Consider the following 23,942-nt stretch of genomic DNA (forward strand, 5'->3'; position numbering starts at 1 on the left):
CTCTCTAGCCTGTTTCTTCATCTGTAAAATGAAAATACCAATTTTCCCTCAAGGGCATGAAGTAGCCAAGGGCCGTATACACCCCAGGCACTGCTCTGTGGCTGGGATGTTTCTGGGAGTTCCTCCGCTGTGGTCTTTCTTTTCATGGGCTCATTGTCCACCCTCCACCCCACTTCCCTAAGCTTTGGGAGGACAAGATGGTTGTGATTTGTTCCACCTGCACCCAGAACCCTGCACCATGCCTAGCACGCTGCAGAGATTCTGTGCATCTCTCTGACTGACTGTATACCACTGAAAACTATATTGCCTCTGGGGGCAGAAATCCTTCCAAAATGCAGTACAGAATCAGATCCTCTTCCGGCACCCCAGGGATCACCCCAACCAGCCTGGGCTTCACGTTGTGTTTTCACAGAGCCTTTGAATGGTCTCTCTGCCTCTTTTCTCATCATCAGGACTTTGCCAGCAGCCTCTGTCTGCCTCCTTGCCTCTTAACGGCCCCCAGGTCCTGCTAATTTGCTTCTGACAAGCAATCAAGAGAGCGCAACATCAAGAAAGTGAAATGCCAACTCAGAATGGAGAAGAGTTTTTTGCAAATTATATATCTGATAAGGGATTTGTTTCTAAATTTCTGAAGAACTCTTACACCACAGGATAAAGCAGGCAAAAGACTGGAAAAGATACTTCTCCAAAAAAGGTATACAAATGCACATGAGAAGATGTTCAGCATCATTAGCCCTCAGGGAAATGCAAATGCAAACCACAATGAGATTCCCACTTCACACCCACTAGGATGGCTACAATGAAATTCTTTTTAAAAGACAGGGAGGATGTGGAGAAATCAGAACCCTCCTACACTGCTGCTGGGAATGTAAAATGGTGGGGCGCCGTGGAAAACAGCCTGGGAATTCTTCAAAAGGTTAAGCAGAGTTTCTATAACCCGACAACTCTACTCCTAGATATATCCAAAAGAAGGAAAAATGTATATCCACTGAAAAACATTTTCACCTATTATTCAAAATACCCAGAAAGTGGAAACAACCTGAACGTCCATCAACTGAGGAATGGTTAAACAAAATGTGGCCTCTCCATCCGATGGAATAATATTCAGCCATAAAGAGAACCTAAGTACTAAGTATGCATCCATGTTCCAACAGGGACGAACCTTGAAAGTATTATGCTAAGTGAAAGAAGCCAGTTGCAAAAGGCCAGACATGACATAATTACACTTATGTAAAAGTCTAGAATAAGCAAATCGATAGACACAGAAAGTAGATTCGTGGTTGCCAGAATGGGGGATTTGGAGAAAATGGGGATTGACTGCTCACGGGTACAGGATTTCTTTTTGGGGTGATGGAAATATTCTACAGTTGATTATAGTGATGGTTACACAGCTCTGAATACGCTAAAAACCAATGAATTGCATACTTTAAGTGGGCAAGTTGCATGGTAAGTGAGGTATAGCTCAATAAAGTTATTTAAAACGTTGTTACTTAAAATATAAAAGGAAACTGAGATATAGCAGACTGCTACTAGGTGTGTAAACTAAGAGTAAACGTATTTTGGAGGCGAGCTTAAGGACTCCGTGAGCCTAGGTCACGGTGTGGATATTGTGACACTAATGTTGGTGGCTGCTGTGGTTTGGAGGTTTGTTCCCCCAAAACCTCATGTTGAAATCTGATCTCCAGTATTGGAGGTGCACCTAATAAGAGTTGTTTAGGGCATGGGAATGGATTCCCTCCCTGGCTGGGGGTGGGCAGAGGAGCAAGTGAGAACTGTGTTAGTTCTTAATCTGTTAGTTTCCTCGAGAGTTAAAAAGCTTGTTAAAAAGAGCCTGACACCTCCCTCCACTCTCTCTCTCTTTGCTTCCTCTCTCTCCAGTGATTTTTGCACACATGGTGCAGATAAGGAAATGGGACTCAGGAAGGTGAAGTGACTTGGTCAGGCCACCAGCTATCAAGTGGTCAGGTGGGATGCGAGTCCACCACTCTGCTGGGCCCTTGCTGGCTGACCTTGCAGTTTACTAAGGTGACTGATCCTGAATAAATCCAGAGTGTTCAAATGTTTGTCTTCCTTTTGCCTCCGTCACGAGTGGAAGTAGGCTGGGCCCTCCCCAGATGCAGATGCTTTATCTTAAACTTTCCAACCATCAGAGTCATGAACCAAAAAACCTTTTTTCTTTACAAATTCCCCAGCCTCAGGTATTCCTTTAAAGCAACACAAAGACAGCACTAACACAGTGGCTCTGCAGCCTTCTGAAGTTATTTACTGTTTGTTTTCCATATAATTGAGGTTCCTAAGCCCCATGACCTCTGGATAAGCCAGGCTTATATCATCAATACCATCACCTGTTGTTGTAGTAAAGATGGTGCCTTGGGCTAGACTGTCCTCTTAGCCTTTGCTCACACAGCTACTTCTTTGCCATCTATGCAAGCAGAGAGTCATTCCAGGGTTTGTGGGATAATGCGTGTGTGCCAAGTGCTGGGGTCTGAGGTCTACCCCATCAGCTCCTGGGTCAGCGAACGGGGTAGATGTTTCAGTGAGAGTTGGAGAGGTACCATCTGCTACTCATCCACATGGCTGAGGGTTTATAGAAGGATGTACAGGTGGAAATACGCACAAAGCTGCAAATCTGCTAAGTGGGGTGTGAGGTCTCTCTTCCTCCCAAAGTCATCCTTTCCCTAAGTAGGCGGGGGATCATATCAGCCCCTGGAACTCTCTAACACAGCTGAAGCCATAATTGGTCACTGAGAGTTTCCCGAACCAGGCCAGGCTGCTCCCCACAATGCAGCCATCAGGATGTGGGCTCAGGAAAACGTTAGAACACTCTGGATTTATTCAGGCCCAGTCACTTTAGTAAACTGCAAGGCCAGTCGGCAAGGGCCCAGCAGAGGGGTGGGCTTTCATATCCCACCTGACCACTTGCTAGCCAGTGGCCTTGCCAAGTCACTTCACCTTCCTGAGCCCCGTTTCCTCATCTGCACCATGGGGTAATGTTCCTCACTTTAATGAGGTATTGCAAGGGTTACATGAGACAAGGTGCTATGCTCTGTGCCTGTTAAATTTACTCATTTTTCATTTTATTCCTCTCTAGGATTTTTTTTTTTTTTTTTTTTGTATATCGTTTCGTCTGGGTACAGCAGAAATAGATGCACCCAAATCAATACATGGTGTCTTCTGCCTAATGGAAAAATTTACTTTAAAATTTTCTAAAAATGTGCTCCAAGATAATGGCCTGGAGGCACACGCCCATTTCTCCCCAAGACAATTGGAGGAAAAGACCTGCTGCTATTCGGAACTCGGGAATGGGAAGAAGAACGGGGAAGAGCAGAGCAGGAAATCTGGGGTAGAGGGAAGAGTAGGAGGGCCTGCTGCTCAGGGCCACTGCCCAGGGCTTGGGGACTGGGGCACTGCGCTCTTTTAACCCTCTAGGGATGCTGGTCCCAATATCTGACTCCCTGCCAGGGATAATCCTCATGCTATTGGGATCCCTGGGCCACTTTCCCTTGCAAGGATCAAGCCCACACCAGCTGCCCCTCTGCCTCCATGGCCTTCCAGAGCAATTCATCTCACTTGAGAGCACTTTTTTCTTTCCTGTCTATCTTCTCCCCAACTCCAAGCTCCTCAGGGTGAGAACTGAGTAAAACTCACTTTTGCAAACCCCAGCACTTAGATCAAATTTGAGCTACATCAGGGTCACCTGGAGGACCTAGAAAACATTTTGCTGGGCTCTGCATCCAGAATTTCCGGTGCTGCTGGTGTGGGGACCATACTTTGAAAACCACTGCAGTAGGTGCTCAGGAAAGCACTATGGAAGGGGCGAATGAACTAACCAATCATTTGCATGCAAGAGCAACTCAGTTTTGACTTTTTTTACTGGGTCTTTACAGTTGGCCCAGCTCCCAGCCCACTTCCTCCAGGAAGCCCTCCCTGCTCGCGGGGGCTTGCGTATCCATGCTCTCTCTCTGCACTCCTCTAGGTCTTGAGAGTCACGTGTATATGCCCTGTCCCTGCACACCCTTTGGTCACCCAGAGCTGGGTCTTTCAGGTGAGAAGAAGGAAGTCAGTCATTGTGGCATTTGTTAGCTAAGCCAATGAAATAAACCCCATGGGGACCACTTCCCAGCTACAAGTGGGTCATTAGGCCCACCGCAGGGAGAAGAGCAGTTCTAGGGAATCATAAAAATCTTGGGGATCCAGGAGCCCCTTAACACCCTGACTGGGAGGACATTCTCAAAGGACAGAGTTTCCTGCTGACCAAGAATCCAGATGGCCTGCCTGCCATCTAGGAATCTCTCACTACCATGCTTAGACAGCCCAGCCTGGGAGAACTGCTTACTGGGACAGTTCATTACGACCCACTGCCAGCATATGGGAAAGATGATGGTCAGCGCTAGTTGGGAAGGGGAAGAGGAAAGCCCAGCAGTCAGCACCAAGGCCAGGGGCTTGAAGCAGTGGTGGAGGGGGATGGGACATGCTTAAGCCCTAGGGTCCCCATGCTGCACAACTTTAGGGGGTGCCATTTACATAGTGATCCCTGTGGAGAGTGCCCTCTGGAGGTGTGCAGTGCAATTTTTTGCAATGGTCTGTCCTGCCAAACCTCCTCTGAGAAATTATGTTATTCATTTTTCCCAGAGTACCTGCTGTGTACCCAGCATCCAGCAAACTGCTGGGGCCATGCGGGTCGTCAAAGATGACCTGCCTTCTTGAGGCTCTTAGGAGAAAGGCCAGCTACACAATGCAGGAAGGAGCAAAGTGCTGGAATGAGGTCATGACCGGGCACTGTGGAGCCAGGGAGGAGGGCTTCACTTTGCCCAGGGCTTGCGGGGCAGCCAGCTCCCTATGGGCCTGTTAATCCAGCCAGGTTGGAGGCCATCCGGCAGCTGAATCTGCAGTCTCAGCGTCTGGAGCTGGGTAGTTTCTTGCTTTCCAGGGAGATCTGGAGCTGCAAATGCTGGGACTGGTGGGTCTTGTGGGCTGTGGCTGCCCCCACCACTCCCCTTGTTATGGCATAGGATTTGCTGAATCAGGGATGGGCCTCAGCACTGCTCCTGGGCAGGGTGAGCTATGGGGGGTAAGGAAAGGGCAGAGTTAGTCAAGACACACGGAGGCAGCTCAGGGTGTCTGCCACGGAGCCCAGCCTGCCTCACATCCCCTGATTCTTGGGCTTGGAGATGTGCACTTTCTCCTGGTTTGTCCAGCTACTGCACTGCCTTTTCCTGGAAGCCTCTGGGAGACCCTCCCCTGCCCCTCAGTGACCTCTTTCTTTGGATTTCCAGAGATACTGGAAGTTGGTCTCCACCCTCTAACTGCTCTGCATGGGGAGAGTCATGCAGCCACTTCCCAACCACCTGCCATGGGCCAGCTCCAACTTTTCCAAGAGCTCTGACTTTCACAACAGCTTTGATGTTGGCAAGAGTCCAAGAGCTCAAAGGGCTAGTCCAGGCAGCCTGGGGAGCCGCTCCCGGCTTCTACCGGGGCCTAGGACAGGGAGGACTTCACACTCTGGGACACACTTTTCGTCACATTACCATTGGCTGCATACACTGGTTCTCTTGTGTGTCACCTCATTGGATGGGGGCCAATAGAAAACTCATTTCTGTGCCTCTAGCACCTACCAGGGCCTGGCACACAATAAGTGCTCAATAAATGTTTGCGGTTTGAATGAGGAGAGTATTTGTGAGTTGGGAGGGGAGTATTTGTGAGTAATAGCTGTTCTCCCTAGAACCTAGCTGGGGCTCTCCTGTGCCCAGTGGTGATGATATAATAATACAACGAATTTCTAATCCCTTCTGCAGCTTGGCGACATTGTTAGACCTGGCCAAGCATTTCACTATTTGATAAACTTAGTAACCCTGAGGACTTATGCACAGATGACTTTAAACACTGGAAATAAATATTAAGAAAGAGACTGCTACAGCTCTGATCAAAGTGAAAATCAAGCATCAGATCTAAGGTGCACTGAGGTGCAGCCTGGTATGGAGGTACTCATGGAAGGAGGCTTCAGGGATGCCGAGTCAATGGCCTCAGGGTTTCTAGAGGCTTCTGGGTCAGGGCAGAGCAACCATTTGGAAGGGTTTGCCCAGTCTCCACTAGGTGGGGGTGTCAGAGCAGGTGAGGCCCAGCTGCTACCATTGGCAGATGTGCTGTCTGCTTGGCCCTTCCAAACCTGGGTCTGCCTGGTCTATGCCTCTGGCCACTCCCCACCTAGAGCTCTTGCTTTCTTTCTGCTTAGGTTATAGGCTTAATCTCTGTGCCTGAAAAGTACCTTCCTTGCAACTAGTGAAATTCAACAGGAAGGCCCAGTGCCTCTACAAGGTAGAATTAATTTTCCCACCTCCGGCCCCCTTGGCTCTGCAGCACAGGTAACGGGATGCAACCAGCATACGGTGCATACTTTCCCTTAGAGGTCCCGGGGGTAGGTGGTGGGGGGCCCTACTCCGCATCATCTCCATCACCCCTCCCCATGCTAATATATATATATGTATGTATTTTTAAAGACAGGGTTTCACCATCCCCATGCTAATATTACAACTAACACCCTTAGATAGGAAGAGTCTACATTTCTCAGCAGGTAAAGTGAGTAACAGCTTCTACAAGGTGCTTCCCATTTTATGGGTCTGAAATTTACAATATAAGTTAAAAGCAGGGCACATGTTATGCAAATAAGAAGTTTTCAGGAAGTCCCCCACCCCGTGACTGCTTCATGTAGAAACTCAGGGCTTCCCCTACAGCATGAATTCCATCTTCCCCAACAGAGAGGGGCTGGGCAGGCACATCCCAGCACCTAGCAAGTGCCCGGCATGGGTACAGCTGCAATAATCAGGAGTCAAGTGCTGGTGAGGCGAGGTCAGGGATCCTGCCTGCAGATGTTCGAACAGGGTTTGACCTGCAGAAGGCTATCATTACTTCTACTTTGCAGAGGAGAAAACTAAGGTCCGGACAGATTAAAGGACCTTCTCTGGGCCCCAATCTTGCCTGCCCCAAATCTACTGTGCCCTGGTCCCATCCAGTCCCTGCATTTGAGCTGCCTCTGGGATGGCAAGGGCCCGCAGTTCGTTCCTCAGGACATGAGTAACAGCTGGTCACCTGGTTGGGACAAGGTTCTGGTGTCTTCTGCTTTCTTGCTCATAGCTTTTCTGTCTCCTCACTGAGCTGCCCCAACTCACACTTTCCAGCCTGTAATTCTCAGCCTGTTTCTGCAAATGCAGGGCTGCCCCCTACCCTAGAACCCCCAGGCTTCATTCCCACTGGGCTTGAGGCCCCAACTGACCCCAGGTTCCTCTTGCTACCCCACCCCTAGCCTCCCACAGCTGACCTGAGGGGAGAGAGGACAGAGGACACCAGTCTGAAATCATGGTTTAAAAGCTTGGTTATAGCCACACACATCTAACTGGTATATTTCTATTTTCTCTGTGGCTATTTTCCCTTTCTGATAGACTCTTACAAACATTTTACTGTTATATTTCTTGTAATACTGCCTGGAATCATTATTTAGACATCATTAAAAAATTATTGTGTTTTTAAAAGGAAGGCTGAGAAGTTCCTACAAAAGAGAATACAGAAAGCTCAATCACACTCGAGTCAGTCCCCACAGAAATACACATGCGCTCAAGTTTGGTCTGATGGAAAAGAGTTTATCATCACACCACTTTGCAAAATAAAAGTGAATGAATAATTTAGAGAGCTTTTTACAAACAACTAGATTTTCAAATCATTCTAGAAAAATCCGGTTCAATTACTTGCAGCAGCAGTTCCGTGATAAACCAATGCAGAAATGGTTATACAAGAAAAATTTACAATTCCCAATGGGCCTGCATTCCACAGAAATGCATCAGAAACATTAACATCCTTAGACACACACACACACACACACACACAGAGGCAACTGTGTGTGACAAATCCTTGAACCCTTTACTTTTAAAAGCCTCCTGACTTAATAACCTGGACTCCCCTTCTTCAAAAGGGGGCCACAAAAATGTGCAGATGATACACATTTCCCATTTTATATTGCCCTTTTTGCAGCATAAAAATGTGCAAGGTAACCCAAGGCAGTACAGATCTCTGGGAGATGTGAGTTCCTCAGACCTCCTGGAGATTTGAGGGGCACCCTCCAGCAGGCCAGGGGTCAGGGGATTGGGGAGCTGGTGGGAGGGGCTTGAACAGGACCCCTGCCGCCTTGGATCTGCATCCTGGACAGACTTACCAACAGCAGGCTGGCGTGACATCTGGCTGACGGGAGGGTCTGAGGCTCTCAGGTCACTGGACAGCCTCACTGTGAGGCAAGTACCCCTTCTGGCTCAGTCTCCAACCTGGACAACCAGGACAGCCTGGCTTTGGTTCCGATTTTTGGTTTCTCAGAAGGCGAGGGGCCTGCCAGGGGCTTGCACAGCCGGCTGTCTCCCCGAAGCCTGCACGCCAGCTCTTGGCCACAGGGACCGGCCTGGGAGTGGTGACGGATGCTTGGTTGGAGAGTGCACTGAGAGAGCGCAGCTCCGGCCTGCTGCTTCCTGCTCGGGGAGGGAACCTCACTGGTGATAATTAGTGGCTCAGACTCAAGTCTCTTTGCTACAGGAACTGAGGTGGGACGACCAGTAGAACCCAGGATGCATGAAATGAATAAATGTCATCTAATGAGCACACACACGTGAGAGAGAGAAAGAAAGGGAGGTATTTACTCTTCGGGATACAAAGGCAAACAATGGCTGCAGAAAGTGGCAATTTATCCATTTCTGTGGGGGAAATTTATTGCAGTCACCATGGCTGCCACTGGCTTAGTAATAACGTTCTCAGCATTTGGTGCCCACAAAGGCTTCACTGTCATCTTTACTCGCCTGTCAGTGCTCACACTGGGGAGACAGACAGAGAGACCCAGAAACAGACGACAGCACTTGTCTCTAGGGCAAAGCACGGACGGGGCCTGAAGAAGACACAGGCATGTTTCTCCTGGCTGGGGATGGCTTTTCAGCGGGTCCCAGGGGCCCATCAGCACCTCAAAGGAGGCTGGAGGTTTGGAGGCTGTTGTATTGTTAAAGTGAATTATGCCAAGTCCGTTCTTAGAGACAAACGTATTCTGTTTTTCAACTTGTTTGGAACCTAGTGTTCCTGGAATAGGGCACATCTAAGTATCCCTGAGCATCTGGTAAACAGGTTCTGGGCAGGTTTCCTATATCATCACCAAACAGTAGGACAGAGCCTTATTATTCTCTGACTGCTGTGGCTCCCTGGGGGTCCTGTCTCCTGCTAGAGTGGAAGCTCATGTGGGCAGGACTAGATTCCTGAATCTCTGAGGAGTCTAGCACTGGCCAGGAGTCAGGAACTGACTTCCACTACCCCTCCTTCCAGTCCCTGCCTAGTCCACCCCTCACCATAGCCAATGGCATTCCTTCCATCTCAAACCTGGACATCCTCCTGGCCCATCCCAATCCCCCTTCCTTTAAGATCCAGCACATAAGATGGCACATAAGGCACCTGCCATCCTACCCACCCCCCCGCCCCCAACAATCTCTCCCTGCTTTGAATTTAGAGAGGCAGCTGTGTTAGTTGGTGGACCTAGCTGGACAGAGCTGTGTGTGAATTCTGGTCCAGCCATGTGCTAGCTGTGTGACCTTGGGCAGGTTGCTTTCCCTCTCTGTCCTGAAGATTAAACACTGAATGTGAAACCCAAACACATGTCTTCCTTAGGACTGCTCTTGTGTGCACCTTTCCTTGCTCTGCTGTGGCCACTCACTGCCAGTGGCTCCTCTGCTACTCTAGGTGCTCCATGGTCACTCAGGCATGCTAGCCAAGGGAGGGACCTATGTGCCTTCCACCCCTGCACGTCCTCACAGCCCCTCACATCGCGCTTTGCTTAGGTGAAGCTGGTAGACACCTGTTGAGCCAGTGGGTCTCAGGCAATGCTTTCAAATGTTCATCAGCACCAGAATCGCCTGGGCAGTTTAAGTGGGTGGGTTTCTGGGAAGCCCCAGGCCCAGAGTCTCTGATTCAGTATGTTGGTGTGGGGTGGATGGGACTCTGTTTCCCTATCAAAGCTGCAGGGATGGGGGGATCTCCAGATGCCCTTGGAGAAGCTGCTCTGTGAGGAAACCACATCTGGGGAAAGCAAACCTTTCTGTTACTTTTGAGTGACAGGAGCTGGAGAGTATGTGTTCCTGGAGGGCTCAAGGTCCTCTGGGACACCTGCGCCCTGGCGTTCTCAGACCTTAGCTGCACCCTGAGCTTCCTCAACCTCAGGACATCCCCTCCTCTCAGCACCGCCCCACAGCCACACCAGATGTTAGAAGTCACGGGAGGACCAGCAGCAGCCCCACTGGAACTCACACCAGCATGAGGGATGATGCACGGTTTCTAACCTCCACCCTTCAGATCTGGCAGCACCAGGAAGGCAGGGCTTTCCCCAGTACCCGCCCCTTCCCAGCCCATCACCCCCATCTCTGGCTGCCAGCTCCAGCACTGTCTTGCTTCCTTCCCTTGCAGTTCCAGACACCACCTTCTTTCTGGCCAATCCGGAGACATCTCCAAGGGCCATAGGACCATCTCCAGAGGGCCTGGTGTGGCTTCCCACAGCTGCTCTGGCCTCACACCCAGGTTGGGGCAATTCGATGGACAGTTGGGTCACCTCAAGACCCACTGCATCTATTGTAGTACTGACCCACATGTAGGCCTGGGCGGTCACCCAGAAAGCCTCTTCAGATGCCAGCAAGCTCACTGTGGCAATGTGCAGGCCAGATCTCACTGGGAGGGCCCAGCTCACAGCCACTGCATTCTCCAGCTGTGCACCCAGAGTTCACCTTCAGAAACCTTCACCCTGACTGGGGGTATACCGTTACCTTCTCAAGCCCACCAGGAAAATCACACACTGCTCCCCAGTCTACCAGCCGCCACACCAGTTAGATGCTTATAGAAATGGGAAGCCATCAGGCATGGTGGCTCACACCTGTAATCACAGCACTTTGGGAGGCCAAGGTGGGTTGATCACCTGAGGTCAGGAGTTCAAAACCAGCCTGGCCAATATGGCAAAACCTCATCTTTACCAAAAATACAAAAATTAGCCAGGTGTGGTGGTGCACACCTGTAATCCCAGCTACTCTGGAGGCTGAGGCAGGAGAATCGCTTGAACTCAGAAGGCAGAGGTTGCAGTGAGCTGAGATGGCACCACTGCACTCTAGCCTGGGTGACAGAGCGAGATTCTGTCATAAATAAATAAATACATAAACAAACAAACAAACAAACAAATAAAAGAAATGGGATGCTTTTTCCCTCACAGACTCCAGCATGCCGGCTTTGGGAGCCCTGCTGTCTACACATGAACCAAGACAGCTGACACCATCAAATAAAGCTTAGTGGGCCCATCCATCAACCCCAAATCTCTTTACATGTGCCGAGGTCTGCTTTATAATCTTGGGGCAGTATTTTTTTTATGTGTTTAATAAGAAGGCTTAAGCATGTGCTCTTTGCTGAACTCCCACCTGACTCTCATTAAGCAGAAGGATGCAGTAAGCGACCGGCTGGTTGCGGAACACTCAGTGCGCACCTGTTGCCCACACTGTCAGGTGACTGTGGGCATGCGGAAGACAGACTGATTGGGAAGAATTGAGTATGGAACAATTCTCCAATGACAGTGTTCTTAGTGCTGAAGCAACCAACGCCTGACCCGTTCAGAGCAGTGCTCATGAGACCCGGCCACATCTGAAGAGGAACACACTCTGCCCCTGGGTTGAAGTGGCAATGCAAGGGTTTCTGATCCATGAGCAGTCGGCCCTGACGGCAGGCACAGTGCTTGATCCCTCCAGCTTAGCGGGTGAGGGGAGGCGTGTCTCTGGCTTTGCATCCTGGCTCACATGCGCTATAGTCCTGGGTGTCACCCTCATTGTGTCTCCTCACTCAGATTCACAAGTACGCAGAGAGCATGGGTGTTTGTGGGGTGGTTAATGACAGTGACACTCATTCTGCCAGGAGCAGGACTCAGCTGGTCTTAGAGTGCCTGGCTCAAAGTTAGTGCTCAGTAAGTGTTTGTTGAATGAATAAACAATGAGACAGAATTTAGACAGGTGAATGTGGCTGTTAGTTAGTGGCTAGGAATCTCAGGTTAGGGGTAGAAAAAAGAGGTTGGGGTCCATATGTACTTGGAAAGTCACATGGTTGTGAGAATAACACTATCAACCTCCCAAGAGTCTCCAGGTACAAATGAGCTCCTATAAAGTGCTTGGCTGGGAGCTGGCACATGGGAGGCTGAATGTGAGGCATGAGGACTGGCATTTCAGGCGGGATGGTGGTGGTGTGGCATGTCACAGAGGCCTGGGATCTGTGGAATGCTGTGTTGGACAGGTGGGTGGGCCTGGCTGCAGGAGATAGATGGGAGGAAGCAGGACTTCTGCAGTCCAGTGTTTGAAAACCACCTAGATCCCTTCCTGTCTCCTCTTCAAGCTCTGCAATCTCCACAGCCATCCAAATTGGAACAGAGTTGGCAGGGGTGGGGTAGGATGGGAAAAAGAGGCACATACCCCTCCAACCCCTAGAGAGAGGAAAGGAGCCAGGCTGGCCTTTGGTTGTAATAACTACTTAAACTGGTAAACATGCTCATTTTAAATCAAGAGGCACCTCCCTGGTCTAGATGCTAGAAAGCAGTTTCATAGAGTGCTCAACCTATTCAGCTCAGGCTTGCCCAGCCCGGGAAGACCTGGGCACTATGCACAATGGGTGGACAGGAAAGAGTGGACCCAGCCTCAGCTGGAAGACCGGGGAGCCCGACTCCCTGAACGGGCTGCTTCCTTCCCCTGCCCCAGCCTGCCTGAACCTCACCCCAGCCCGCTCAGTTGTTCATTTGCAGCTGACAAGGAATGCAGCAGGCAGCATAGATTGCGAGGCTGGGAGGCAGCTGCTGAGACTGAGCTGGGAACCCCGGGGCTTGGAGCTAAGGCCAGCTCTGCCACAGAACACGGAACCCGGAGGCCACTCTCTGGGCCTCAGTTACCTTCTCTAAGAAACCCAGTGGTTCAGTCTGGTAAAGCACTGGGCCTGGTTAACACACAAACCTGAGGTGAAGAAAGGGATCTGATATTTACTACACTTCTCAAACTCAGCACTTCACACACTTAGTCCCCGAGGCAGGCAGCCTTGTTTTATGGTAATATCCTGTTTGAAGCTCTTTGCAAGGTTTTACAGATGAACAGAGGTTTGGAGAGCTGAGGGCTTCATGCCACAGAGTAAAGAGCTGAGATTTGAGATTTGGACCCATCCATCTGACTCCAAAGCCAGACTCTCTCCCCTGCACTCAGCCAGCAGCAGTCTCCCCACCCAGGGCTCAGGTGTGCGCCTTTGGACTTCACTCAGGAACTTTCGCTTTTTAACTGCTTGAAGCCCTACGCAGCACCCTGGTCTCTGATAAATTCAAGGAGGGAAGGGCTGTGGGCCAAGGACATGAGATACAAATGGGAGAGGAACCTACCTGTTTGATATCTCTAGGCTGGAGAGTGTGGTCCAGCTTGACCTGGACTGGTCCTGGGGACCTCAGCAAACCTGGGGCAGGCTGTTCAACCCCCAGGTGGGCAGGTGGCCCTGCCTGAGCTCCCTGCTGGCTCTGAGGCCAGGATCAGCCTGTGCTACTTCCATACCTTCTGCCAGATTGCCCGGCTGAGGCCACCTATTCCATTCAAGCCCCTTCAGGACCTTAGTGACACTATCTACCCTATTCTGGCCATTTAACCATCAGACATTGATTAAGTGCCTCTGCCAGTCCCTGTGCAGGCCACCGGGGACAGGGATGAGAAGACACAGTTCGGGTCCTCCAGATGCTCCTGGCTAATTCAGCCAGCTTCGGGTGGGACTTGGGCATCTTTCTTTTTAACAAACCTTGCAGGTGACTGAGAGGACACACCCAGGTGGGACCTTTTGGTTTTGCGGACATTCTGGCTCCCAACACTGTATTCTTGGGGTTGCCAGAATCCTCTTGAGGACATAGCCTGTCTCACCCCACCGGTAAATTCCTCTTGGCTTCCAAGTCAGATAAATCTGGGTTCAAATCCTACTTCTGCAACTTGCTAGCTGTGTATCCTTGCAAAATATGTGGATACTCTCAGGCTGTTTCCCCATCTTTAACAAGAGATCATGGTGCCTTCCTGTTGTGAGGATTAACAGCGATATTGTGTGCAAAGCCCTTAGCAAGATGCCTGACACACATAAATGGGAATGTCTGCTGTTAATTAAATTATGGCTGCATTCTGATGGACAGAAATACCTCCCTGGGGATATTTCCAGAACCCCCACTTCTGGAGCCCATCTCTGAGGTGGCCCTGGATACCTAGGAGGCCTCTCTGTGCCCTCTGCCAGGGCTCCAGCAGGACCTTCCTGCTTCTCCCCACGGATTTGGCTTCCTGGCCCCCAAAGGGCATATTAGCCGAGCACACCCTCCCTTTCATTTACCCAGAGTGACCAAAGTTCCAACCACACCTCTCCGGGCAGGCTGTCCCCAAATTTCGGGGAAGTGAGGAGGAGGGGGAACTTTGCCAGGCAAGAGCTACGCGAGCAGAGGAAGGGACTGGTCAAGCCGACCTCTTCTTCCTTGGGACTAAGGTCGGGCGCCCCTGCCCAGCCCCTGTCCCTGCCCTGCCCGGCTGCGAAGGCAGTGGGAAGTCTGGCGAGGAAGAGTCTGGAAGATCCCGCCCACAGCTGCCAGCTCTCCTTTGGGACCGCTGGCCAGAGTCCCAGCCGTGGGGCACACGGGACCTGTGGACTCAGCCGGGGCCGCCCGGAGGGGCGCCCACATCTGCACCCGGGCTCAGGAGCCTGCTCCCCGCCACTGTCGCCGCCTGCCCTGCCCACCCTGCGTGGCGCAAGCGGCTTCCGCGCCTAGGGAAGGAAAGCACGCTGGATGGGGGAGCCGGAACCCGGTTTCTTTGCCGCCTGGCGCACGTGGCTCAGTCCAGGGAACGGGGGTCGCTTCCAGGTGTGTGGCGGCACCCAGGTTCCGCGCGGCGAGGGCGCAGGGTGCAACCGGGCGGGCGTCTTGGGGACCAGGCGCAGCCCGCAGCCCCGCGGCGATCGGGGAAGGGGTCACTCACCTCTGCGGCCCGCAGCTCTGAGCAACCACGGCAGCTGAAGGCCCGCGGCGAAGGCAGTGGCTCGGCCCGAGGCTCCTCCTCTCCCGCGCCCCACCCGCCCGGGAGGGCTGGACCTGCAGACTAGGTGGCCGCCCGCCAGCCCGCCGCAGCTTATCCGGCTCGGCCACCTCCCCGCGGAACGCAATCGGGAGCCGCCGGGCCCTCGCTCCCGGTCCAGCCCTGCAGCCCTGGCAGCGGTGGCTGTGTCCAACCACCCTCCTCCCCTGGTCCCAGGCGTGAGGTCCCCAGCCAGCCCCGCCACTTCCTGATTTGCAGTGCCCAGCACACAGCTGAAGTGAGCAGAACTCCGGGACAGCCTCTTAACCCGGCAAGGGAGGGCGCCGAGGCCAGGGTGACCTCTAGGCCCCCTCTCTTAACCTAAGGAGCACCTCGAATGCTTGTCCATTTTATAACCGAGGTCAGCAGCCAAAGTTGCAGGGGGGAAGAGATCAGGGCACCAGATTGGGTCCGAATCCCTTCCTTCTCAACAAGGTTGTGCCCAGGCGGTGGGGGTTCTGCCCATCTCTGTCACTTGTTCACCCTTAGGGCCGACTTTTGACCCTTCCCAGCAGTCCTCAGGTTCCAAGACCTGCAGATGGCAGGCACCTTTCTCCTGGAGCTGCCTCCTTGTCTAGGCCTTCTGGGCTCTGAAACTCTACCCGTCCCTTCCTTCCCCTCAAGGCATCCCCCTGCCCTGGGGCACTGCCCGCTGCCCTCTCCACTTCCAATGCAGATGGTTTCACAGCACAGCAGTGAGGCAGGGCTTTGTGAGTAGGCGAGGCTGTCTGCCGGCACCTTTCTTTAGGTGTGCACCCTGGTCTGAAGCCCTTTCTCACCTACGGTCACACTTGCTGCCCCCAGGTGTTCTCTTTATAGGTGACGAGACCCGGGCTTTTCTGCTCAGATTCCTGGAGGCTGATGGGGGTTCCTGACCCCTGATACTCTTTCTAGAGTATTCCTGGGGAGGCATATTCTGTTAGCCTCTGATAAGGAGCTTCAGGTTATTTTTAGGAAGTCGAAGAATCCTGTTTTCTGGGGAGTCAGCCTCTATCAGGGAGATAAGCCTCCTGGAGGCCAGAGGGCTCGGTGGGGAGGAGGAGGCAAAGCTCTGGTCTCCCTGTGGGGTGGGTGCTGTGGTGAGGGCCTCTCCCTCCACCCCCAACCCCGCCAAGACCCACCCGCAGGCCAGGTGCTGCTTGCTTTCCCCTTCACAGCTTTCCTCCTGCCTGGTACCGACCTCCTGGCTCTCCAGGGCCCAAGGCCAGAGCCTCTCTTTCTCTTCAAGAGCTTTCCCTCCCACCTTGCCCCAGGGCAACACCTCCTGTGGCAGTTCTCAAGGTCCTTTATCCATTTAACGTGCACGGTGTCCGGGTGCCAAACAGTGTTCCCAGTGCTGGGGACACAGGTGCCCAGTGGAGGTTCCTGCCCTTAGGGTGCCAGGGCTGGCGAGTGGCCCCTGCAGTGGGTTGTAAACTTTGAGAAGACAAGACCCAGTTCCCAGCCCCCTCTGGTGCCCCTAGCATGTCCCTCTCCCCTGCACAGTAGCTGTTTATTTGATGTCTTCTCCTGCTAATGGAGATCCCTGAATATCCTTCCGTTAATGCCCAGGGACAGCATGAGGAAACGAAGCTTGGAAAATGCAAACACTGAGAGGTCTTCCAGCATCTTTGGAAAAATCCCTGGGAACCAGTGTCTTTTTATGGGGCTCTCCATGAGCAAGGTGGGGCGGAGAGGCAGAGGTCTATAGAGGATTATCCTAAAAGGAACATGAATTCCTGCTGGAAAAAACTGAGGGGCCTGACATTTCCCACAGAGAGGGAGGGAGGGAAAGTAATGCCCTACTTAGGCCCACACACCTTGGCAGTGAGAGCACCACCCATGCCGTCGGCCTTTTGTGCTTGTTCTGTCCACTGCCCCAGACTAAGAGGGCCTTGAGTGTGAGCTTGTCTCACCTGGCATGGGGTCAGTGTTTCCAGAAACTTGAGGGCCAAGTTCCCCAAAGCAGACGAGCCTTTTCCTACTCTGTGGAGGAGTGCAATGTGCTGAGCTTTGTTGAGCACCTTCAATGGGCCAGACTCTGGTGTCCTCTGCCAAGGGCAGGGCAGTCGGAGCCATCCTTTAAGATGTTTGCCAGATCACATTTCTCCTCTGCTCAAAACTCACCCCCTCTCCCAGCAAAAGTAAAGTCCTCACAATAGCCACAGCCCAGTGTGATTGGCCTGCTCGCCACCCTCATCTTGTTTCCCTCACTCTGCTCACACTCAGTCCTGCCTCAGATAGATCTGGCAGGATGCTGACCCTTGCCGTTCCCTGTGCCTGGACCCTCCCTACCTCCTTCAAGTCTTTGCTGAAAGGTCGTCATCTCTGTTCCGCCCACCCTGATCACTCCCAGTCCTCATCCATGTACCTGCTTTATTTTTCTTTTTTTTTTTTCCCCCATAGGCTGTATTACCTTTGAACACTATAAAATAGAGTTTTTAGGTCTGTTTTTCAGTAACTGTCTTCTACCATAGAAATGTGAGCTCCTGGCCGGGCGCGGTGGCTCAAGCCTGTAATCCCAGCACTTTGGGAGGCCGAGGTGGGTGGATCACGAGGTCGAGAGATCGAGACCATCCTGGTCAACATGGTGAAACCCCGTCTCTACTAAAAATACAAAAAACTAGCTGGGCATGGTGGTGCGTGCCTGTAATCCCAGCTACTCAGGAGGCTGAGGCAGGAGAATTGCCTGAACCCAGGAGGCAGAGATTGCGGTGAGCCGAGATCGCGCCATTGCACTCCAGCCTGGGTAACAAGAGCGAAACTCCGTCTCAAAAAAGAAATGTGAGCTCTTCTTGGGGCAGGGATTTTTATGTTTTATTCAGTTCTGTATCTCTAATGTCTAGAGCACTGCCTGGCTCATAGTAGGTGCTCAGTAAATACCTATTGCATGAACGCACATCCGTTCTCAGCTTTCCTCGCCCCTTTTAGCATCTCTGAGAAGTGTCCCCACAGTTCCTGCTCATTCTTCTCTCCTTCTTTGTATGCCCCCCAGCTGGTGCAAAGCTGACTCAGAGGGGTGCTCTGCTCATGCATGTAGGGATGTCTGCACCTGGAGTTGCTGAATATTCAATTTACAAAGCCCCTGGGATTGCCCTTTTCCTTGAAGACAAGACTAGCCATTTGGCAAAGAAGAGACTAGTATCCAGGAAGAAAAACCTAGATTTATCTCTTACTTGATCAGAAAGCAGAAGGATGTTGTTCACCCTCAGCTTCTTGGATTGATCCGGTATTTATAGGCTGGGACAGAGCAGATCCATTTCACAAAATAAATTCTTCACGAAAATGAGATGTGTGCCCTGATGCGCTCTGAGAACCCTAGCCAGGAGCCAGGCCACTTGGATCTGGTCCTGCCTAGGCGGACCATGGCCCCAGGAAAGTGCTGCTCCCCACCCGACTAGACCAGGTGTTGCAAGGCTCCTCCAAGTTCTGGGGTCCTCTGTTAAGGGCAGAGTAGTCAGAGCCAACCTTTCAAGATGTTTGCCAGATCGCGGTTCTCCTCTGCTCAAAACTCCCCGCCCGCCCCCAGCAAAAGCAAAGCCTCCTGTAGGAAGCTCTTCCCTATGCGAGGCTGCCTTCTGGGCAAATGGAGGCATTGTCTTTGTCATCACGATGATCTGATAGGTGGAGGCACATCAGCAGTGCTGAGAGCTGAGGCAGGGCAGGTGGTGGGAGAGAGCACTGAGTGGGGAGGCCAGCTGGCAAAGGGGTGCTGGGGCCTGGGACTGAAACTTACAGACTCCACTTTCCACAGCCTATGACTGTGAGCCAGTATTGCACAGCATTATAAAGCATGGCTTATGGGGCATTAGGACACCCACTTCCACATACACCCACCAAATCTCCTTGCACCCCAGATTTTGGAATTCTACTGCAGCATAAGGTTGTCCTCCTTCCAGTCCTGTCTAGAAACATGAGCCCTCCAGAGAGGAAGCGCGGTCGAGCTCTGCGTCATGAGAATCTGTGTATCCGCAGGGAAATGCAACTGTGGCCAGCACAAGACTATGGAGAAGGTGTGAAAGGAAGTTGCTTTTTCCTTTAAATCCTTAACCAAAGAATTCCATCCTTAGGAAGTTGCTTTTTATTTGTTTATTTTGGCTCAAGGGAGCATTGATAAAGGTAGTTGTTGAAGGGAGAGTGGATAAAAGATGCTGGGGTGGAGGGGGCAGGACCAGTCATCTTTGTGAGGGAGCTCCCTGGCACATAGTAGGTGCTTAAACTTTTGTATATGATCAACGGTCTTGGCTTGTAACTAGACCAAGATGGCAAACCAGAATGGAGGGAGGCTGACCCAGCACCTCCCGGAAGCATTTACCGAGCCAGGGAAGAGATTCTTCTTGCCCGTCTGTGATAGCACTGTGTTGCCTTTCAGCTGAAGGAGATCAGAAAGGCACTCACTACTAGATCACGGGAGATGCCTGGGCTTCAGCCCCTTACTGCTTGGAAGGTGGTGATCACAATGGCCTGGGAGGGTTTTAGAATAGCAGAGTATCAGGCCCACCCTAAAGCTCCCGAATTAGAATGGCATTTTAACAAGACCCCCAAGGTGATTGTACACATGCTTCGGTTTGAGAAGTGCTGGTCTACGTTACAACCGAGGAAACTTACTGCTCCCTGAACACCTGCATCAAGGTAGATTCACAGCAACCTAGAACTGGATGACACTCCCTCTCAGCAGGGTGCATGACAATATCATAGTCTTTGCTTTCTTAAAAGATCGTTATGAGACAAATAGTCTGATAATCTTCTGAATTTCTACAAATATGGAGTCAATGACCCTATTCTGTTCAATACTCAGTGCCTATTACACAAAGCTCCAGGAAAGAAAATAAAATCAAACAGGACTAATATGTTTACTCTTTTCCCATAGCTGATCATATTTCCCCTTTTACTGTGGTAGGATACTCAGGCACATGTTCACAACTAAATCATTTTTATTAAATATATTGAAATGCTACTTTCTTTCCCCTAGTCCATGATTTTCTGATTTACTACTAGCCTTATTGCTAAGCTTTTTGTTGTAAGCTGTCTCAAGCAGCTTTTGGAAAAAGCCAACCGTGTAAGCGAAATAAATAGGAAACTTCTCTGCCCTCCAGTAAGAGAGCCCTCTTTCCCCTTGACTGCTGTCACCTTTCATGGTTGTGGCACGTCCTCTGCTGGATTTTTGAGCCAAAAACAGAGGGTTTGGGAGAAGGAGCCCTCCTTGGACTTCTGCCAGGAGTTTCTGAGAAAGGAAAACCCAATCAGTTGGGGGTCACTTGGGGGGAAATCTGCACAGGATGCTCACACTGTGCCCCTCCCTGCTTCTTCCCTGCCCTCCAGAGCCCACCTCAACACATCTGGAGTGCAGGGTGCCATCCTCCCTGTCAGGCCACTTTCCACACACAGCCTGGGGCAGCAACGATGGGACAGGTGGCTGGTGCTCACTCAGCACAGCAGAGGTGGTGGAAAGACAACTGTTAGCTGAGGTTTGGCTTGAGGGGAGGCAGGTCACAGCCAGGTCCCAGCCCAGCTCAGCATAGGCAAAGTGTAAAAGTCACTGGCCTCAAGGTCATCCGCAAGCACACTGTGATAAGAAGTGGAGATAAATCCTCCCTGTGGAGCTGGGATGTTTCCTGGGTCTTGCCTCTCAAGGCGAGGGAAGGGAAGTGATGTTTGCCGAAGTCCCACTAGGGGCAGACACCGTACTACAATGAGATCAGCCCCCTTCAATCCCCACTGAGACCCTGCAGAATGGGTGGGATCAGCCCCATTTTTCAGATGAGGAAGTGACTTCCTTAGCATCATGCAGTGAGGAAATGGAAGATCTGGGATTTGGACCAGGGTTGCCTGCCTCTCAGATCTTCTGCTACCTTTGACCCACTAGGTGGAGGGCTCCTGTGAGCTTGGCTTACATACCTGTGGTGATCACTCAGTACTGAGGACTAGGACCAGCTCAGAGTGGAGGCCCAGCAGGGGCGATCCATGCAAGGAGATAAACCTGGGGGATTTTCTCCCAAACCCTCCTCACAGAGGTCCCTGGCCTGCCTAGGCAAGATCTTACAAGCTGTCCCAACCACTGATTGTGTCTACCTGGATGCAGGTCTGTGGAATATCAGGCATGTCACCGAGAATCTGGTTCGATCTGGTGTACTACCTGATTTCATGGACACACACACGGAGAGCCATCATTTCAGAGCCATCTTTTTTTTTTTTTTTTTTTTTTTTGAGACGGAGTTTCGCTCTTGTTACCCAGGCTGGAGTGCAATGGCGCGATCTCGGCTCACCGCAACCTCCGCCTCCTGGGCTCAGGCAATTCTCCTGCCTCAGCCTCCTGAGTAGCTGGGATTACAGGCATGCGCCACCACGCCCAGCTAGTTTTTTGTATTTTTAGTAGAGACGGGGTTTCACCATGTTGACCAGGATGGTCTCGATCTCTCGACCTCGTGATCCACCCGCCTCGGCCTCCCAAAGTGCTGGGATTACAGGCTTGAGCCACCGTGCCCGGCTCAGAGCCATCTTTAGGCATTTGCTGGTTATAGCAGCCTGGGAGAAGCCAAGTCCCTACAAGGAAAAATAAGGGAGATAATGGCTCAGGACCCTCCTTCAAGGGTCTTGGGCCACAGCTAGCCAGGTCTGGGGCCTCCAGGGGAGGAGAGGTGAGACCTTGGCTTCTGGGGGCCTCCATAAGGTAAAGGAACATGCACAGGCTTTGAAACCACATGGACCTGGTTCAAATTTCACTTCTCCTCTGAGTCTGAGACCTCTCAGCTGATTGTAAGAGTTAAGTTCCCAGGAAAGTGCTGGGCACTTAGTAGATGTTCATTAAAAGGCTGTCAGATCATCAGAAAGAAAAAGAAAGGGCATTCAGAGAGGAAGGCAACTACTAAATAAGCCAGTTCCAAAAGGAAATATACCTCCAGGCAGGATCTGCTACTCCCCCTAGGGAGAGGTCTTTTTCCTTATCCTATGTGATGACCTAAACCCTCCTCTCCTCTGAGAAACCTGCAGGGAACTTGCTTTCCTCTGGCCTTCCCCTCTCCCACAGGGAGGAACCCCAGGTGGGCACAAGATGCCAGCTGCCCATCTTCCTCCTCCTCTTCTCAGACGAACAGTGGGTTTTATGGGCATCCTGGTCTGGGAATCAGGAAACCTGGTTATGCCCCACCCGCATGGCTGTCCGACTCATAAAATCTCTTCTTGCTGGACCTCACACTTTTGCCAGCTTGAGGTGTCTGAGATCTTGGTGTTGGAAACTTCCTCTGCTGCTTTGAGAGTTGCTAGGAACAGGCTTTGTCCTGTGCAAGGGAGGAGGCACTTCGGGAGATGGGGCTGGGGAGGAAGGTGGCAGATGATGAGAGGCCTGGTTTGCCTTTGGTGAGAAGTGAGGCTTTATCATGCTGGCAGTAGCAGCCCAGGAAGATTTTGGGAGGTATGCGTCTCTGTTTAATCATAATAGCTAACATGTTTTTGAGTGCTTGTTATATACATCCCATATGCTGATCTAAGCATTTTGACTGTATTAGCTCCTTTGATGGTCATATTATATTTTCCCTGTTTTTGAATTTGGAAACTGAGGCACAGGAGGTTAAGTTACCGTTTGATGTGACATAGCTCAGAAAATGGCAGAGCCAGGATTCAGACCCCTGGGTCTGAATCACTTCCACCCTCTACTGCTGCATCTCCATTGCCTGGATGCTCTTATTCATCTCTGGAAAGACGTTCTCCCTGATAGCCATGGGGAGAGTGGATCAACAAAGGAAGATGCCAGGCTGGGATGGGCTTAATGGGCAACTGACAGGCAGAGTCTCAGGGCTGCGTCTTGAAGTCTAGGTAGGGGACTCAGTAAATCTTGTGTGTTGGGAGCCTGCCGCCCAGGCCAGGGGCTGCACATTTAAACAAGTTCAGACAGCTGCCTGAAGCAGGCCTCTGGCTGGGGCTGCAGAGTCTGCACAAAGGCAATTTAGTCAAGGTCCTGTCTCTCGCCTGCCAAGCCCAGGAAGAGAAGTGGCTGCTAGACCTAGGGCCCACCTACTGACTTTGACACCTAGGAAGAACAAGGTTTTGAAGTGACAAGAACTTAGGTTTGAATCTTGAGCCTCAGTTTTCTTACCAAATGGGAACACCAGGTAGAGTAAACCAAGTACAGATGGTGGGTTGCAGGTCTTGAACACACTGACTTCCCCGCCTCCCTTCACCTATGAGCCCTTGGTTCCTTGTCCTTCCATAGTGCCGGGGATTTGTCTTTTGTTTCAACAGTGTTTGGACGGGGCAGATCCCGGGACTCTCTTCCAGCCTCCAACCGCTCTCCAATTTCCTCTCCATTTGTAACCTCCGGGACCATCTTCTCGGCCACCTCCTGCTTCTGGGGACCTGCTAACACCGTTTCTGTGGTTAGCTCCTTCTTTCCAACCAACTGTGAGCTCCCAGATTCCACCAACGTGGAGGCAGCCATCATCCGCCCGTTCAATGTGTACCTGCAGGTTCAATTGTACCAGGCGGGCCTCCTACACCTGCCTCTCTCTGGGCTATTTGAACGGCAATGTTGTGGCTCTGGAAGGCGTGAGCCACTTCTTCCGCGAATCGGCCGAGGAGAACTGCGAGGGCTCTGAGCGTCTCCCGAAGATGCAAAACCAGCGTGGCCGCCGCGCTTTCTTCCAGGACATCAAGTAGCCGACTCGAGATGAGTGGGGCAAAACCCTGGGCACCGTGGAAGCCACCATGGCCCTGGAGAAAAATCAGAACCAGGCCCTTTTGGATCTTCATGCCCTGGGTTCTGCCCACACGGACCCTCATCTCTGTGGCTTCCTGGAGTGTCACTTCCTGGATGAG

General features: G+C 51.6%; 1 protein-coding gene across 2 annotated transcripts in view; it reads right to left on the bottom strand.

Moving 5' to 3' along the window:
* Window positions 1–15,129, bottom strand: part of STEAP3 (STEAP3 metalloreductase) — a 39,731-nt gene extending 24,602 nt beyond the window's left edge. The window contains exons 1-2 of one of the 2 annotated variants that reach the window (XM_074399877.1): window positions 15,057–15,124; window positions 8,204–8,627 (exon numbers count right to left, since the gene is read on the bottom strand). In XM_074399877.1, coding sequence (XP_074255978.1) covers window positions 8,204–8,225 — 22 coding nt within the window. In that variant the 5' untranslated portion in view covers window positions 8,226–8,627; window positions 15,057–15,124. Of the gene's footprint in view, window positions 1–8,203; window positions 8,628–15,056 lie in introns of both variants that reach the window. The other variant, XM_003931545.4, reaches the window with a different exon arrangement.
* Window positions 15,130–23,942: the final 8,813 nt, after the last annotated feature.

The sequence above is a fragment of the Saimiri boliviensis genome, chromosome 5 (genome assembly GCF_048565385.1).
Source record: "Saimiri boliviensis isolate mSaiBol1 chromosome 5, mSaiBol1.pri, whole genome shotgun sequence".
Lineage (NCBI taxonomy): Eukaryota > Metazoa > Chordata > Mammalia > Primates > Cebidae > Saimiri > Saimiri boliviensis.